At 48.5% G+C, this 15,586-nt stretch overlaps 6 protein-coding genes across 14 annotated transcripts; 3 read left to right on the top strand and 3 right to left on the bottom strand.

The window, feature by feature from the left end:
• Positions 1-922: 922 nt before the first annotated feature.
• Positions 923-1,716, bottom strand: BDCG_03529 (uncharacterized protein). The gene has a single exon (XM_045419155.1). It carries the CDS (start codon positions 1,682-1,684, stop codon positions 1,157-1,159), a length of 528 nt encoding a protein of 175 aa, XP_045275549.1. The 5' UTR covers positions 1,685-1,716; the 3' UTR covers positions 923-1,156.
• BDCG_03528 (biotin synthase) lies at positions 1,273-3,481 on the top strand. Of its 3 annotated transcripts, none has more exons than XM_045419152.1 (3): positions 1,273-1,798; positions 1,953-2,202; positions 2,319-3,458. In XM_045419152.1, the coding sequence occupies exons 1-3, from the start codon at positions 1,791-1,793 to the stop codon at positions 3,231-3,233; spliced, it is 1,173 nt and encodes a 390-aa protein (XP_045280487.1). In that variant the 5' UTR covers positions 1,273-1,790; the 3' UTR covers positions 3,234-3,458. The 3 variants fall into 3 exon arrangements, with proteins under 3 accessions (XP_045280487.1, XP_045275548.1, XP_045280488.1); XM_045419154.1 differs by having other exon boundaries at positions 1,302-1,798; positions 1,946-2,202; XM_045419153.1 differs by having other exon boundaries at positions 1,284-2,202; positions 2,319-3,481.
• On the bottom strand, positions 1,732-6,760 carry BDCG_03527 (adenosylmethionine-8-amino-7-oxononanoate aminotransferase). Of its 3 annotated transcripts, none has more exons than XM_045419151.1 (6): positions 6,073-6,760; positions 5,895-5,988; positions 4,435-5,834; positions 3,649-4,310; positions 2,785-3,538; positions 1,732-2,722 (listed from the first exon to the last, which is right to left on the bottom strand). In XM_045419151.1, the coding sequence occupies exons 3-5, from the start codon at positions 5,466-5,468 to the stop codon at positions 3,363-3,365; spliced, it is 1,872 nt and encodes a 623-aa protein (XP_045280486.1). In that variant the 5' UTR covers positions 5,469-5,834; positions 5,895-5,988; positions 6,073-6,760; the 3' UTR covers positions 1,732-2,722; positions 2,785-3,362. The 3 variants fall into 3 exon arrangements, with proteins under 3 accessions (XP_045280486.1, XP_045280485.1, XP_045275547.1); XM_045419150.1 differs by having other exon boundaries at positions 6,114-6,760; XM_045419149.1 differs by having other exon boundaries at positions 1,732-3,538; positions 6,114-6,760.
• On the top strand, positions 6,518-9,684 carry BDCG_03526 (8-amino-7-oxononanoate synthase). The gene is made up of 4 exons (XM_045419148.1): positions 6,518-7,727; positions 7,915-8,057; positions 8,126-9,429; positions 9,529-9,684. Exons 1-3 carry the CDS (start codon positions 6,959-6,961, stop codon positions 8,453-8,455), a joined length of 1,242 nt encoding a protein of 413 aa, XP_045275546.1. The 5' UTR covers positions 6,518-6,958; the 3' UTR covers positions 8,456-9,429; positions 9,529-9,684.
• Positions 9,685-11,143: 1,459 nt separating this feature from the next.
• BDCG_03524 (taurine catabolism dioxygenase TauD) lies at positions 11,144-15,225 on the top strand. 5 transcript variants are annotated; one of them, XM_045419144.1, is made up of 3 exons: positions 11,144-11,551; positions 11,610-13,241; positions 13,340-15,181. In XM_045419144.1, exon 3 carries the CDS (start codon positions 13,604-13,606, stop codon positions 14,786-14,788), a length of 1,185 nt encoding a protein of 394 aa, XP_045280482.1. In that variant the 5' UTR covers positions 11,144-11,551; positions 11,610-13,241; positions 13,340-13,603; the 3' UTR covers positions 14,789-15,181. The 5 variants fall into 5 exon arrangements, with proteins under 5 accessions (XP_045280482.1, XP_045275544.1, XP_045280481.1 ...); XM_045419143.1 differs by having other exon boundaries at positions 11,196-13,241; XM_045419145.1 differs by having other exon boundaries at positions 11,196-11,551; positions 11,610-14,835.
• BDCG_03525 (uncharacterized protein) lies at positions 11,283-12,940 on the bottom strand. The gene has a single exon (XM_045419147.1). It carries the CDS (start codon positions 12,773-12,775, stop codon positions 11,342-11,344), a length of 1,434 nt encoding a protein of 477 aa, XP_045275545.1. The 5' UTR covers positions 12,776-12,940; the 3' UTR covers positions 11,283-11,341.
• Positions 15,226-15,586: the final 361 nt, after the last annotated feature.

Below are 15,586 nucleotides of genomic sequence, written 5' to 3'. Positions count from 1 at the left end.
CCCCCCCTTACCATCATCACCGCCTCTACCACCTCACAACCCCTCTATCACTTCCACTCTCTATCTCTACCCACTCTTACCACCCCTTCCACCTCTTTCACTCTCTACCCTCTCTATCATCATTACCTCTACTCCTTCTACTACTCTCTTCCACTCTGTATCATCTCTATCATCATTATCAGATTAATCAGAGCTGTACAGACTGCAGAGTCAGCTATTCAATCTCATTCATGAATTCAAAGAGATGTATATGACATTATATGAGATTTTATTACAGAGTACTTAGCAGTAACTATATACTATAACCACAGAGATCAAAATGTGATAGAGATAGTAAGAGAGAAGTAGAGATAGTGAAAGTGATAGAAGAGACTGTAGAGTAGTAGAGATAATGATGATGATAGAGAGGCTAGAGAGTGGAAAAGGTGATAGAGAGGAGTGATAGAGGTGATAGAAGTGAGAGAGATGATAGAGATAATAAGAGAGAGATAGAATGGTAAGATGAGAGTAGAGATAGAGAGTGAAAGTGATAGAGAGTGCTGTGAAGTGGTAGAAGCAGTGGTGGTGATAGAGGTGGTAGGGGTGGTAGGGGTGATAGGGGTGGTAAGGGGTGATAAGGGGTGGTAAGGAGGGGTCAGAGTGGAAGGGGTGTAGGGGTGATAGAGGTGGTAGGGGTGGTAGGAGTGGTAGGGGTGGTAAGAGTGAGTGGTAAGATGGGGGTAGAGGTATGAAGTGGAAGTGATAGAGGGTGCTACGGGGCGTTAAAGGCGGTGGTGATGGTAGAGGGTAGATAGAGTGATGCAATTGACAGACGCCACTACATATCCATGGATTTTTGATGGGGTGCACGTGATGTCACGTTACAGTGTTTTTTGCACGGAAAAGTTGGTTTTCCGCACCAACCATATAGCGCACTCTAACTTACTCCGTAGATAGCAACCAATAATACAACTACTCAGACGTCCAACATGATCTCTAATATATCATGTTTGGTGATAATAATGTTGTGGTGAGGTGCACCCACCCATGATGTGGTGGGGTGGGGGGGGTAAGCGAAGGTATGAGTAGAACATATCACCGCGAAATAGTAATAATACCTACTCAAAATGCTTTTGATATTGTTCTTATAAGTAGTTAACAATTGTAAAAGTCTAACTTACCAATCGCCGAAATCGCCTAGAGAGAGTTTCTTGAAGCTAGTTCCAGTGTATTGAGTTAAGTTAGGGCTAACCCTCCCACCCCAGTAAGTTATTGTCCCCGCCGTAACAGTTACACGCACCGAACACGATCGATGGCTGTCTGCTGTCCCGTCTAGAACTTGGAAATCTGGTGGCCTAGTGAACCCGTCCGCCGGTATTCGTGCTGATCCCGCAAAGCAGAAGCCATTGTTTGGAAGAAACACAAAGTGATTCCTCTCTAGAAAGGGGATCGGAGATGGAGCTGACTTTATCAGGGTTCCTTTGGTCCCCCTCCCCTGGAAGCCAGTCATCAGCGCCCCAGGAAGCACCGATTCCATTGGGCAGGACCGCTCTTTATATTTCTGGGCGCGAGCACCGTGGATCTGTTGGGGCCCATCGTTGGGGGGGATGGGGGTCCTATTTACCCCGGCATTCCCACCGCACACCGCACACAGCACACAGCCCAGGATGCGGAATCTGTTGGCGGAGTCAAGAAAGCATCTCATCTCGGTGGAATTCTCGTAGTTCAGCTGCCCGCGCTCACAATAATAATAATAATAATAATACTCTGAATTCCTCCTGAAATTGCCCCCACAGCGATTGCCTGCACCAATGAACATGTGAGCATTTATCAGATATTATGGCAGAGCTAAATCGCGGAGCAGTCGGTCATTTTTCGATTTGACTATCATTTGCAACCTTACACCAATTCACCCTCCCTTCTTCACCCCTGCCAAACATCCGAGAGTCTTCTAATAACTAGCTAGCTTATAGGCAGGCTCAGTTTCCAAATATTATTAGAATGGCTTCGATAAGAGTGTCCCCAGCTGGGGCGCGGAGCTTTCTACGTTTATTTACCCCAATTACACAAACCCGAGCGGCTACCTCTATATCACCAGCCGCTGCGTCAACGTCGACTGTGCTACAAGATGCAATTGCAGCCGAAGCTCCCCGCATCAATTGGACGCGAGATGAGATCAGACAGATATACGAAACGCCCCTACACCAACTTACTCATGCTGCTGTATGAAATTATCCCACTCGGAGGGGGGGGGGAAATCCTCTCCCCTCTTCCTCCTCTTTCCATCATTGACAGAGAGAAAGTGACGCTAATGACTTCTTTTGGTATAATGCCCACAGGCAACTGTTCACCGACGATTTCATGACCCCTCGGCTATCCAACTATGTACTCTAATGAATATCAAAGTTGGCGGCTGCTCAGAAGATTGTTCGTACTGCTCGCAATCCTCTCGCTACGACACGGGCCTCAAGGCAACGAAGATGAGCTCCGTCGATGCTGTCCTGGAAGCAGCCCGCATCGCGAAAGAAAACGGCAGCACCCGCTTCTGCCTCGGCGCAGCATGGCGGGATATGCGTGGTCGTAAAAGCAGTCTACGGAACGTGAAGCAAATGATCTCCGGCGTGAGAAAGCTGGATATGGAAGTCTGCGTGACTCTTGGGATGATCGATGGGGAGCAGGCAAAGGAGCTCAAGGAAGCCGGCTTGACCGCTTACAATCACAACGTCGACACCTCGCGGGAATTCTACCCATCCATTATTAGCACGCGGACATACGACGAGCGCCTCCAGACTCTGAGCCACGTACGCGATGCCGGAATCAACGTTTGCTCTGGCGGGATCCTAGGGCTGGGCGAGGAGGACTCCGATCGCGTTGGCCTGCTACATACCGCTGCAACCCTCCCGGCGCACCCAGAGTCGTTCCCCGTTAACGCCCTCGTGCCCATCAAGGGAACCCCACTGGGGGACAGGAAGCCTATCGAGTTTGACAAGTTGCTTCGCACTGTGGCGACGGCGCGGATCATCCTTCCCAAAACCACCGTGCGACTCTCCGCGGGCCGCATCAACATGACTGAAGAGCAGCAGGTTGCGTGCTTCATGGCCGGGGCCAATTCGGTATTTACTGGGGAGAAAATGCTTACCACTGACTGCAGTGGCTGGGAGGAGGATAAGAAGATGTTTGAGAAGTGGGGATTCTATCCCATGGAAGGGTTTCAGCGGGGGGAGTTCAGGGGCGATACTACCACGCCGAGTTAAAAGCAGTTTTTTAAGTAGAAGATTTTTCTTTTTTGTAGTTAGTTGCCTTAGATCACTAGACACATCTATATTTCAAAGCAAACGGTATATATCTACCTAGAATCTAAAACTTTTTTTTTCCTATGCTATTTACAGAAGAGCAGTACGAACCGATTTTTCTAGCATGGTCAGCTCATCTGGATCTGAAGTCAGATCACACATCAAATACAAGACATTTCCCAGCACTCTACAGTGAATGTTAAAACCGTCCGCGTTTGTTTTGGCTAGTTGCCGCTGTAAGCCAGCGGCGGAGTTGGAGCCATATCCTAGAACAAAGTCAGTCAGTTAGCGGGGTTGGGTGGTCACAGGGGAGGGGGGGAAAGGGGGACGGGGCAGTATGAGGAGCCAGAGGCACGGGCAAGGGCTGTTTACTGACCACCACCATCTTGGCTTCGCAAGCTAATGCTAATGACTGTCCCAAGGGCAAAAACAGCCTCGACCTGTTCTGAGTGCGAGAGGTCCCGGACGAGCTGCTCGGACCATCTACTCCAAGCGTGCCGAGGTTGTGCGAGAGGGTTAAGCTCCATCTTCACATCCTCGATCTCCACTGATGGTTGATCATGCTTCCGGTTATTATGATCATGCTGTTGTGCTTGCTGATACCGCTCCGCATTCTTAGCCGTTAGCATGCGAAGCGATGCATCGGCCACTTTGCAGCCGACTGGGTGGGCAGTATAGCTGTGGCCGTGCAGCAGGGCATCGACTTTATGCGGGCTGGAAAACACATCGAAGATCTCCTGGCTTGCTAGAGTGATACATAGCGGGAGCAGGCCGCCGGTTAGTAGCTTTGCGTGCACGGAGATGTCAGGATGGGTATCAAGGAAGGAGGCGGAGGACGCTCTGCCCAGGCGATAGAGGCCGGTAAAAACTTCGTCGAAAATCACGGGCAGTCCAGACCATGCGTGATCTGAGGCTAGTGATGGTTGTGGTGGTTGTGGTGGTTGTGGTGGTGGTGGGGCATTATTATTATAGCCCTGTCCGAATAAGTCCGGATTGTCCCGAATTACTTCCACCACAGCTTGTTGGAAAAGTGGATCGCTGCAGGCGTTTGGTTATTATTATTTTTTTATTTTTATTTTTTTTTCAAATGGCAGCTGCGGTTAACAGCGGCGGACGAGGAAAAGGAAAGAAGGAGATTGTTGCAGAATCATGGGGTACTAACGCAAATAACATCCCGCCAGCTCCCAGGATCACTGGCTCCATGATCAGGGCCCCGAATTTTCGACCATCCTGTAACACAAGATTTTCTAGGCTCTTCTTTATGTAAGTTTTGTATCGTCGACCGGCCGCAGACTGTTTTCGTCGAGAGAGGTCAAAAATCGACTGTAGGGTAGGGAATTCTGTATTTTCTCCCAGCGATCCCTTTAAATCCTCTGGTGTTTCGACGATCCACTTGCCCCGTATCATCTTCACCGTGGGGAAATCGAACCAATGGCCACGGCCACGGTACCACTCAACTTTCTTATTGTAGATTGATGGTTCTGAGAGGTCCATTGTACCAATAGTATCACCATGATAACTTCCGCGCAGGCCTAGAATTTCAATGTCTTCTTTGGTGGAATTCCAGTTATACCGCTTGCACGCTACTCTGAGTGCCATCTTGACGGCGACCTCCATACCAGTGCTGCCATTATCGGAGAAGAATGCCCTTTTCAAGCGAGGATTGTCCATCTTTTTAATCAAGGACTCCGCGAGTGAAAGGGCCGGTTCATGGATCGCGCCGGGGAAAATGACATGGCCGTATCGACCAGCTGCATAGGCTGCCTCCAATGCCAATTCAGGGTTCCCGTGCCCAAGGCACTGTGTCCACCATGATGCAGAACCGTCAAATGTTGGGCGTAATAAGTTGAGTGTATCCTGTGGCGCAGGCGCAGTATTAGATGTGGTCGATTTCGAGCCAGACTCCGTAGAAGAGCCTTTGGAGGTTTGGAAACAGTCTCCGTATGCTGAATCGATCACCATGATATCCCTTGGAGCTATCGACTGGTGTTGGGTAAAGGGGTACCAGATGGAGTCATGGGCCCTGGAAGGCATGGACTCAAGTTCCGAGATACGGGAATGATGCTTTTCGGCGAGTCCTTCCAAGAAACCGGCGAGGGGTGCATGTGGTTCTGTCACTAGCTTTTGAACCTGCGTTTCGTAATATTTTGACATTTGTTGCTCATCACTTGCGGCAGGGGAGCCATTATCCGTCATCCGCTTTTCAGGAGGCTGGGGAACAGTTAAGACTGGAATTTTCTTCTTGGAGTAGAAAAAATCTTCTAGATATGTATGGTTTTGATAGTAACTATCTTCCAGCACCGCAACCGCATCGACATCGTATCCGCGCAATGAAAGACTTTCAAACGCAGCAATGGAAGATGATATACCCCCCAATCTTGAGTCGGCAACTAGAATGACGGGCAATCGTAGTGGTCTATAGAGATCACTTTGCAGCGTACCATTCGGGCCAGGGGATAAGACACCCCCAGCCGTCTCAACGAGGACAAGTCCTTGCCCATGTTGTGCCCATCCATTAAGCGTTTGGCTAACTGCTTCGACTATTTCTCGATCTGTAGGGCACTGCAGTCATGGAATTTAGCAGCCGCTGCGATATGTATACATAGATTAAGGAAAAATTACCTTTTTGCCAGCAGCAGCAAGATGTGGACTCACTGGCTGGTCGAAGATGTATAAACATTTGCTCGAAACATGTTTAGCGAAGCGACTGATGTGTCTGTGTTGTGACCAAGCATATTAGGAAATGTCATACATCTTATGACAGGTTCATGGAAAAGTTTTTGAAATCCAGGTGATATACCTGACGGACAAAGTAGGCAGCCATTTCCATCATCCACGTACCTATCATCCCGTTCATTTTCATTGCCAGTGGAAACAGGCTTCAGATACCAGTGGTTGATTTTGGGCTTCGACAAAGCATGGGCTCTATAAAACAATGACGAGAATATCGTTTTACCCACGCTGGTATTGGCGCCGTATACTTGATAGGCCTGGAAATGCTTTGAGAGAAAAGCTCCCACACGAGCCATTGTCGATGCGAATGGCCCTTTTTTAGGGGATGGACAGTTCCCAGGACATTTAATGCGGTCCCTTGAAAACTGAGACTTGAAGCATAGTCAAAAATCCCGGAATTATGACGCAGCCACTGCAGGTTTCCCCACCAATATCGTCCGTATTCGCAAAGACTGTGTAGCCGCAGATTAGCCGCAGTTTAATTTGATGAAAATTCGCCGACTCTTGTTGAGGCTCGGATGAGTCTCACGTGCTCTGTATGGGCCGCGATGAGCTCAACCTTGACTACGAATGCGGGATAATATACAGGGAACACGAATCGAGTGGAGGTGGGGGTGGAGGAATAACCAATGGCCTTTTTTGCCCCGAGCTGGCCTGTAGAGTCCCTACCCCTCATCGCCCTCAGTCAGGTTCTAGGGAATCTTTAATCCTCATGCTGACTGGTGGAACCCCTTTCTCTGCCCCAACGGGCCAACAATATCAAGGTTCTCACCGAGCCCTGAATGTAAGGCTCGCCGGGTACCTACGCAGGGTAACAACCCTAGTCAAAAAACACACAATGAATTACGCTCAGAGCTTGCAGGGCTTGCCCCGCCTCAAGAACCCGTGAATTTGTTGTGAATGCTGGCGAAATACTCAAAATCTAATCGATCTGGTCACCATGTAATCGCAAAATGGACTCGTCGTCTGGAGCTCTTCTGCGTGCTTTTAAATCCCGCCTGGACGAGAGGGAGGCCAAAGGGCGCCGCCGCCGTCTACAAGTCCCGCCACCCGGTGCAGTGGATTTCTCATCCAACGACTTCCTCTCGCTCTCAACATCAGCCCTCCTCCGCGCCCGCTTTTTACAAAGCCTTACACGTGAATCGTCTTTGCATCCACTCGCAAGCAAGGGATCCAGGCTTTTGGACGGCAACTCTACATACGCAGAAGAATTGGAGCGCTTTATAGCCTCCTTCCACAGCGCAGAGAGCGGCTTACTCTTCAACTCCGGCTATGATGCCAATCTATCGATTTTCTCATGCATTCCACAGCCGGGGGATGTTATTCTGTACGATGAATTGATCCACGCCAGTGCTCATGATGGGATGAGGCTTTCAAGAGCATCGAGGAAAATACCATTCAAGCACAATTCGGCCGATGATTTTTTCAGAATTGCGCAAAGCCTATTGCAAGAGGACCATCTGATAGCGTCGGGCGAGAGAAATGTCCTTGTCGCGGTGGAATCCCTTTATAGTATGGAAGGTGATATTGCCCCCATTGCGGAGCTTCTTGAGGTTATCAAGACTGTGTTTCCCCGAGGGAACGGTTATATGATCGTGGATGAAGCGCACTCTACTGGAGCGTTCGGACCTCGAGGTGCCGGGATTGTTCAAGAACTCGGTGTCCAAAGCCGTATTTTCATCAGACTACACACGTTTGGTAAAGCGTTAGCCAGCCATGGAGGTACCAATCTACCCCCGCCCCCCGTCCTAGCTTGTCGCTACCCTTTACCCCCGACCCTATCGACCAAACGCGTTCCGTTTTCAATGCCAGAAAGAGATCCCAAATGCTGTTGAAGTCTGGGCACAGAAGTGATAGGACAACGAACTAACTAATGATTACTGGGAACCGTGTGCACACTCGGCTGTAGCAATTGTTCTCTGTTCCCATCTTACCCGGGAATATCTGATCAACTACGCTCGAAGCCTCATATATTCCACGGCAATGGGCATGCCATCCCTGGTTTCCACTCGCGCTGTGTACGACCTCATGAGCGAAGGAGTGACCGAGACTGTATGGTTATACCCCACCCCAAATCATAATTCCATGACCCATACTAACGCGGCTCATGTCCGCCCCAGCTTCAATTTCAACTGCGCGAAGTTGTTCAATACATGGCTACAAAACTAAAAGGCCTACAACAAGCAGATCCTCCGATCTTGACAATACAGCATCAGTATAGGTCTCCTATTTTCTCCCTCCAGACGTCAATGCCACGCGAGCTTGCGAGCTTTCTCCAGGCTGAGGGCCAAATTGTCCGTGCAATTATGCCACCCACCGTACCCAAGGGAACAGAACGTGTGCGCGTGTGTCTACATGCTAGCAATACATATGAGGAGATAGATAGGTTCATTGAGCTGATCAAGGAATGGGTTGAGCAGCAGCGGCCAGGAAGGGTTTTTAGGCTGTAGCAGAAGGGGCAGTCAATTTGCTTACGATACAGGCGAATCATAGAAAAAAGACAGGTGTGTAAGCTCTATATTATTGCACGAAGTAGTACCGCCATACTAGAAAAGTATTTTGAAATTTCTTAGATAATCTTTAGAACTGAGCTTGCACTTGGAATCAAATTCGGGTATAGCCCCGGGACGGGGAGCCCGACCCTATACTAAATTTTTTCCCGTGTCCTGAATACCCTAACTCCCATCCTATAGCGCATAGGACAAAACCCATTCTACTACCTGCTCCTATGCCGCAAGATTAATCACTGCCTCCACTCCCTTCTCTGGACTGTCCGGCTAGTTTTCATTGCCCCTGGTCGGATAGGGCTCCGTGATGTCAATGTAGTCATTTATATTGGAGATATTTTGGTGAAGATATCTAGTCGAAACAGGAGACTTATTCTGGAAATTCTGAGCCTAGGCAGAAGGCCTCCAATTCCAAGGGCCGCAACCATCTTCTGGGAGTAGTGGGCAAAATATGGTCATCTGCCCTATTGTCCTCGTATGTAAACCGTGCGGACGAGAAGTAGACGCTTGTCTTCAAGAGCACACTTGGCCGGCAAGTCCCTATGTCAGTACGGGTGGATGGACCAACCAGCTATGAGCCTTGAACAAGAACTGCTGAACATGGTACCTTCTTTCATTTCTATAATGGGGTGAGATTACTGGGGCGACGTTGAAGGGTCTGGAGAAGCTAGTTTTAAACTGGGAATAACACCAACCAACATTTAGATGGCGACATTTCTTCCTACACTGCATAACAGAGAACCGTTGAGGCTATACCTAATTTCTTTTAAATAGCCAAATTCAATGCAACCAGCATTGGGTACGAGACCGTTGGTTGGCCCCCCTAGATTCTTACTTCCACGCGAACCTTCGCCTCGTGTTCGCTCGGCGGATCTGTGGCATCGGGAGCTAAACATTAACACTGGAAATTTTTTGATGTATGTACCAGTAACTTTCTCACCCCACGCGAGAATGGTGTCTAATAATTTTTTTTTTTCGTTATTTCAGCAGCCTATTACTAACCAGCCGCTCTGTAGCAATTCTTTTTAAGAGTGGAACCTGCAAAGTGGAAAAGCGGAAGAAACACACACGGCGTCATAGTCAATTATTCTATTGTTTAATTATCCAAGTTCTGTGCTATATATCTAGGATTCCGCGTCACATCTTCTAACTGCAAAAAAATGTTTAGTCAACCACGCGTTCTTAAAAATTATAATAAAAAGGATAGCAACTGATTAGCAAAGTATATGATTGGTTGACTCTAGGATATAGCTTTAAGAAACAACTTCATAGGCTATCAAGTGGGCCAATCGATGCTGCTCGCAACGCTTACACTAGCTTCTGTATCATCTCTTCCACACCATATAGGTAAAAAATATCCCGAGGCAAAATGGTCTTCGATTCCACGCTAAGCGCTCCAGCCTTTTTCAATCCCCCCGTTTTAGCTGATTGGAGTGTAAGTTGACGCCATAGTAGTGGAAGAAACGATCATGATTTCAAACCCAAGTGTTTGAATTTAATCGGTAGGTAGCCATCGACGGGGCTCGTCAGAGTCAACCATGTTCAGCCAAACATGGCATCGGGGCGGGGCGAGAGATATTCCCACAAGTTTCCTAGCCAGTTCTTTGTCGCCATGCTCTCCAAAAAGAGCGCTTAAGTCCACACTCACCCAACGCCCGCGAAGCCTAGTAGTAGCGTCATCATAGGCCAAATAACTGGAAAGCATCCGCCCGTGCAATGACAGCGCATTATTTCTTATACGGTATCTACCTTGTAGAGAAGCTCGTTAACATGAAACAAAGTGTCCGTTTTAGCAAGGTCATTTGCCTGCACCTATTCATTAGAGCTTGGGCGGTGCGTGCAATTCTGGTGGGACAGCCGCATCTTGTACCTTTATCCGGTATGAGTGGGCGTGGTGGGATGCTACCGTATGTGGGTACTCGTGCAGAGATATGATGATTTCCACTTGACTTGAGCGTGCACTGTATCTGTATGAGAATACACGCCGAGTCTTGGATGACGTTCGCTAGCCGCTACCGTGCTGCCTTTTTTCTGGGATCATGTAGTGAGGTCCATCTGAGAGAGAGGACATGAGCAGGCAAGCTCATACCATACATAAACCATTAAATCCATCTTCAAGCGCAATTAGAGCAGAAATTGCATCACGCACACCAGGAGGGCGGAGAAAAAGCGGGGTCGCGAAGGGCATATGCTGAAGCCTTGTAACTGCGCATACCAAGCAAGTGCGGGATGAAGGCAGATCGATCAGTTCCTCAGTTCAGTCAGGGTTGGGATGGTGCCATCTTCATGTCGTACGCCTTATACGCTCACGAAACAAAATGAGTTTGGCGGACTCTGCAGAGTCGGATGCACATCTGAGTAAGGGAATGTCTCTCCTGTAGGAGGGGATATATTGGCCAATTCATAACAAATGACTTCAAACCAAAACAACGGTATCACTGTCGCAGTAATATGACCAACACATTCATTCACGCATGGGCATTCCCTTTTTCTCCAATGTATGTTCTCTCTTGCGCGGCGCATGGGCCAAATATTTTGAGGTCGGATTAAACTTCACGGCTGTGCATAATTTTGCCAAGGCGCTAATACTAACTTTCCACGTTTTGGGGCATTTTCAAGCGAGAGGATTTGGAACACGCTATCGACCTGGAATTATTTACACTGAATGAACTACACCAATTCTTCGGACTTGGTCATGCAGACAGCGCTGAAACGATCTAGAAATCGCTGCGCTATGAAAGCTACCCCGTCTATCTCTCCACCCTACAATTTCCAAGGGTAATACATTAAATCTCATTGATTCTATTGCCACTATTTACACTTTACTGCCTAACTCTCCGTGCGCATTTCCTCCTGTCTTTGGGTCTCGAGCTGGGAGAACTTTCGAACAACTTGCACAGTAGCATAATAACTAAAAGGCAGTGCAACAAACCATAGTCCCATGTTTATACTCGCTGTAGCGATGAGAACGGTCGGAACAGCCTGAACTCCAAACCCAACAGCCACCGCCGCTGTTTCAATTCCCCGGAGGAGAGAACTGTAACGAATCTGATCGCCAGGCGAGTCGGATAGGTTACTGATGCACCAGTATATATAGTTCTCAACCATGCTAAGGCTGATACGTTCGAAGAGAAAAAGCCCGAATCCACGACCAAACGCCCGTTGGTCGCCCCAGTCCAGTGTCGGGTTTGTGTGGCGGTATTCGTTTTGGATAATGACCGCCCAAATCCACGTCGCGCTGTTCAACAAAGCGATGACAACGAAAGTAACTACCGCTCGCGTCTGCCTGCGCTTTGCCCATCTAACATCAACAAGGAAACCAACCAACCAAGTCGCCAGGCTCCCGACGACAGCAGACATAAAGCTTCCTAGTGCACGAGATCGGACAGTGAAGTATGTCGCAAGGTATGTGCCGGGATACGCCTGTATCCATCCATAGTACCAGAAAAGAGGGATGAGAAGAAGAATTGATCTACTAGTGACGAGGCGCCACATCTGTCTCGCTTCTTCGCGCCACGGAATACCCCTTGGCGCCTCGATGCGCGTTCCATCATCGCGCTGCACTTTCTCGGGATTCGACAACAGGAGGCCGGAGAAAAAGCCAAGGCACTGGATGGCAATAAAGGCCAAGTATGTCTCATGTCCGACCTTTCCGCGCTGGTTGACGCTGTGGTTGATCGCAAGCGCGATAGCCCCTCCAATGAAATTTCCAGCGTTTCGAAACGTGAACCATGTGGCAATGTAGCGACCCCGCTTATGCTGCTCCGGGTAGCCAGTGGAGATAGCGCCTTCAACACTCCAGAAGAAACCAGCACTGATTCCACAAACCATGGCACCAAAATAGACGAACCAAGTTGAGCCAGAGCGGTTGTTGACATAAAGGCCAGCGCCATAGAGTGGATATCCCAAAGCGCCGGCCGCAAGAGTATATCGGAACCCAATTGCGTTTGTTATCCATGGCCCCGCAAAGCATGTAACGGTCATGAATGCATATAACAAAGCATTAGCAGCGTTGACGAGGTCCGGGCTTTGTGAGCCGCCTACGCCAAGTCCATTCATAGCACTCCAGATTCCAGGGGCTGTAAATGCGCAGACGCCCACGACGAGGATCTGGAAAAGGGTGCTTCGAAAAAAGGAAACCTTGTTTCTCGCTGTGAAAGGAAAGCCCGCTCGCGTCGCGTGGGTGCCGGATGCCTCGCTCCCAAGCTCCTCCTCTCCGTTTGGCAGCTCATCCTTACTGGTAGCAGGGGATATCATCGACATTGGGATAAAAATTATGAGAAATGGTCAATCGTGGAAGTAATTGAAACGAGGATATAGTCCATGTACGTGAGAAAGGGATCAAGGAATCGATGACAAAGCCAGGGGTCAATAACATGGTGCTGAGGGATCAAACAGGGCATGTCCCTGTGGTTATTTATATCCATGACGACTGGGCCGCACAGGACGAACCTCAATGCTTTTCGACTATCCGTTGCTGTAAATTTGGTTCCCGATGTATGTTTCATGCATTGTAGCACGCAAGACAAGGGCGTGTTGCACAATACATCGGTCCTCTTAGCTGGATATGCTAATTTTTGTCATTGACGAATTGGAGAGGATATGAGTAAATTATGCAATTAGCAGCTCGCGCCATAAACTCATTGAGCAACTAGTTGATCATCATGATATTGTAGGAGCGGCTACACCGTCATCTCTTATCAGCACACTCAGGATCCATAGCTTGCAAGTATGGTCAATGCCTTTACTTTACATACCGACTTACTGTGGATAGCGATATCACCAGGTTTGTCAACGCTAACTAATGAAGTTATTTTATCCCGCTAGCTTGAGCCCACTCGTTAGGGCAGGTTGTCGCCATACATGCATGGATGAGAAAATCCTCCCAGATGACGAGCAATTGTCCTGCATGTACGAGATGGATGAGATTACCAAGAAATGTCTAGCTCAAACGTGCTCGTCTCTCCTTCCTAGTTGTGTCTGGGCAGTGACATATTTATATGCCAGTGGCTTCCACATAGATACACCGTGAAATACATATGCCATGTCCTCAGAATACAACCGAAATCGTTTTCCATCTGAACCAACACCATGGCCTCCACTGCATCTGTCGAAAACCACACCCGGCCACTCAAGCCGGGCCATGCTGCCTCGCCGTCATTGTTCGGTTTCGACAGCTTTGAGCTCCCTTCAACTAACCAGCGCATACTTGGCAAACCCCACCCCGAAAACACCGTTATCCCTCTTGCATTGCGCCCATCAAACCAAGACGACGTTAATCTTGACACTGCAATAGAGACTATAAAGTCCCTGCAGGCGCAGGATGGCGGCATTATTACCGAGAAGCTCGCACGCCATGGGGCCCTGCTCTTCAGGGGACTCCCAATTCACAACGCAGAGGACTTCAGCAGATTCGCGCATGCATTTGGTTACAATCCGCACGAGATTATAGGAATCGTCGTCGACAGGCCATTGCTTGCTCCCAACGTGGGCCCAGCGAACGAATCACCCAAGGAGGTGCTAATCTACAACCATAACGAGTCGCCCCAAGTTCCACATGCACCGGAGTATATTTTTTTCTATAGTTACCGCGCTCCCAAGCAAGGTGGTGAGAGCCCTATTGCATCATCGGTTGAGCTGTTCCACCGCGCGCAGCAAGAAATACCTGAGTTCATCGCAGAGCTTGCAGAGAAAGGAATCCTCAGCAAAGTAACGTATAAACTCGACAAGCAACATGAGGGTGGGTCGACGATCAATCAAGCATTTGGGAAAGAAATCAAAGAAGGCGATGACGAGGCGACTAGGAGGGCTAAAATCGAGGCTCAGATCGCCCGTTACGGCCGCGGGAAGCACACGACTTGGGAATGGACGAATAATGATGGCATCGTGGTAACTCATAGACTTCCTTCAATCCGCACCCAGGCCAAGACCAACCTGCCCACCCTCTTCACGGGACTGGCAGCCTACTACAAAAATGCCCAAGTCAATTCCACAGCCCGAAACGTGACGAAGCAGTACTTTGGTGACGGCACTCCCATTGACGAGAAATACCTCGCACATCTCGCCAAAATTACTGACGAGATACGGGTACTGCATAAATGGCAGGAGGGGGATGTGTTGGTATATGATAATGTTATTGCGCAGCATGGGCGAGAGCCCTGGGAAGGGGAACAGTCAGACCGAGTAGTGCTTGCAAGTCTTTTCGATGGCGAAAGTGTCCCCGGGGCATATACCTCTGCTGACTGGGCACAAGTTGTTCAGGCTTTAGATGGGTAGTCATTGCAGCTGTAATCGAAATGAAAGTAGCCGTCCCATATTCTTTTTTTTTTTTTTTTTTTTTTTTTTTTTTTTTTTTTTGTGAGGGGGGAGGTATTGTTTGGGAACGTTTCGTCCGGAGAACAGTTTAAAAAGATGACCAAGCGCATCTTTCCTACATCAAATGCCCGACGCCTACCGAAAAATGGATGGGAGCATTTTAGCAAGGACAAAGGCCAGAACTCTATATGAAGGTAAGCTTTAGCTAGGATGAACAATATTATTTAGTCGACACGCGAAAAGGTCGGCAAGCGACCTCATTTCACGTGGGCAAGGGGGTAGACGTAACTAAAAAAATGCACATGTGATTTTGGTCATCGCTTCATGGAATCCGTTAAGTTCACAAGAGAAAGAATATAATAATAAATCGTGCTAAATGACATACCGTAGGAAATGATTACATGATAAATATATGCGCTATAAATTTCACAATAACAATACCTTGCGGTCGTGGAGTGGCAAATGAGCAGGCAATACTTAAGCGGTAAAGACGAGAACAATGGAAGCAGATGTCAACTGGGAATTCCACGAGCAGCGAAAGCTTGTAAAATGTGTGGGGTATCGTAGGTGTTGTGGGTGTTGTGGTGTAGTATAAATGCAAGAATCATCATATGGCAAGCTCAGGAAATATAGTATTAGGGGAAGACAAAGCTTTGGCGTCTAAATAGATGAACGCGGAATTCCACGAGCAGCGAAAGCTTGTAAAATGTGTGGGGTATCGTAGGTGTTGTGGTGTAGTATAAATGCAAGAATCATCAT

This window comes from Blastomyces dermatitidis (assembly GCF_000003525.1).
Source record: "Blastomyces dermatitidis ER-3 genomic scaffold supercont1.3, whole genome shotgun sequence".
In the NCBI taxonomy this organism is placed as follows: Eukaryota; Fungi; Ascomycota; class Eurotiomycetes; order Onygenales; family Ajellomycetaceae; genus Blastomyces; species Blastomyces dermatitidis.
This window is presented reverse-complemented; position numbering and strand designations above follow the sequence as displayed.

Coding starts and splice junctions, on each gene's coding strand:
- BDCG_03529 (XM_045419155.1), bottom strand. CDS start 1,684: ATGAGATGCTTTCTTGACTCCGCCAACAGATTCCGCATCCTGGGCTGT.
- BDCG_03528 (XM_045419152.1), top strand. Junction 2,203..2,318: donor ACCAACTTACTCATGCTGCT/GTATGAAATTAT, acceptor TAATGCCCACAG/GCAACTGTTCACCGACGATT.
- BDCG_03527 (XM_045419149.1), bottom strand. CDS start 6,301: ATGGCTCGTGTGGGAGCTTTTCTCTCAAAGCATTTCCAGGCCTATCAA. Junction 4,311..4,434: donor GCTGGCGGGATGTTATTTGC/GTTAGTACCCCA, acceptor AAACGCCTGCAG/CGATCCACTTTTCCAACAAG. Junction 3,539..3,648: donor GCGAAGCCAAGATGGTGGTG/GTCAGTAAACAG, acceptor ACTTTGTTCTAG/GATATGGCTCCAACTCCGCC.
- BDCG_03526 (XM_045419148.1), top strand. CDS start 6,959: ATGGACTCGTCGTCTGGAGCTCTTCTGCGTGCTTTTAAATCCCGCCTG. Junction 7,728..7,914: donor AGCGTTAGCCAGCCATGGAG/GTACCAATCTAC, acceptor ACTCGGCTGTAG/CAATTGTTCTCTGTTCCCAT. Junction 8,058..8,125: donor GCGAAGGAGTGACCGAGACT/GTATGGTTATAC, acceptor TGTCCGCCCCAG/CTTCAATTTCAACTGCGCGA.
- BDCG_03525 (XM_045419147.1), bottom strand. CDS start 12,775: ATGTCGATGATATCCCCTGCTACCAGTAAGGATGAGCTGCCAAACGGA.
- BDCG_03524 (XM_045419142.1), top strand. CDS start 13,604: ATGGCCTCCACTGCATCTGTCGAAAACCACACCCGGCCACTCAAGCCG.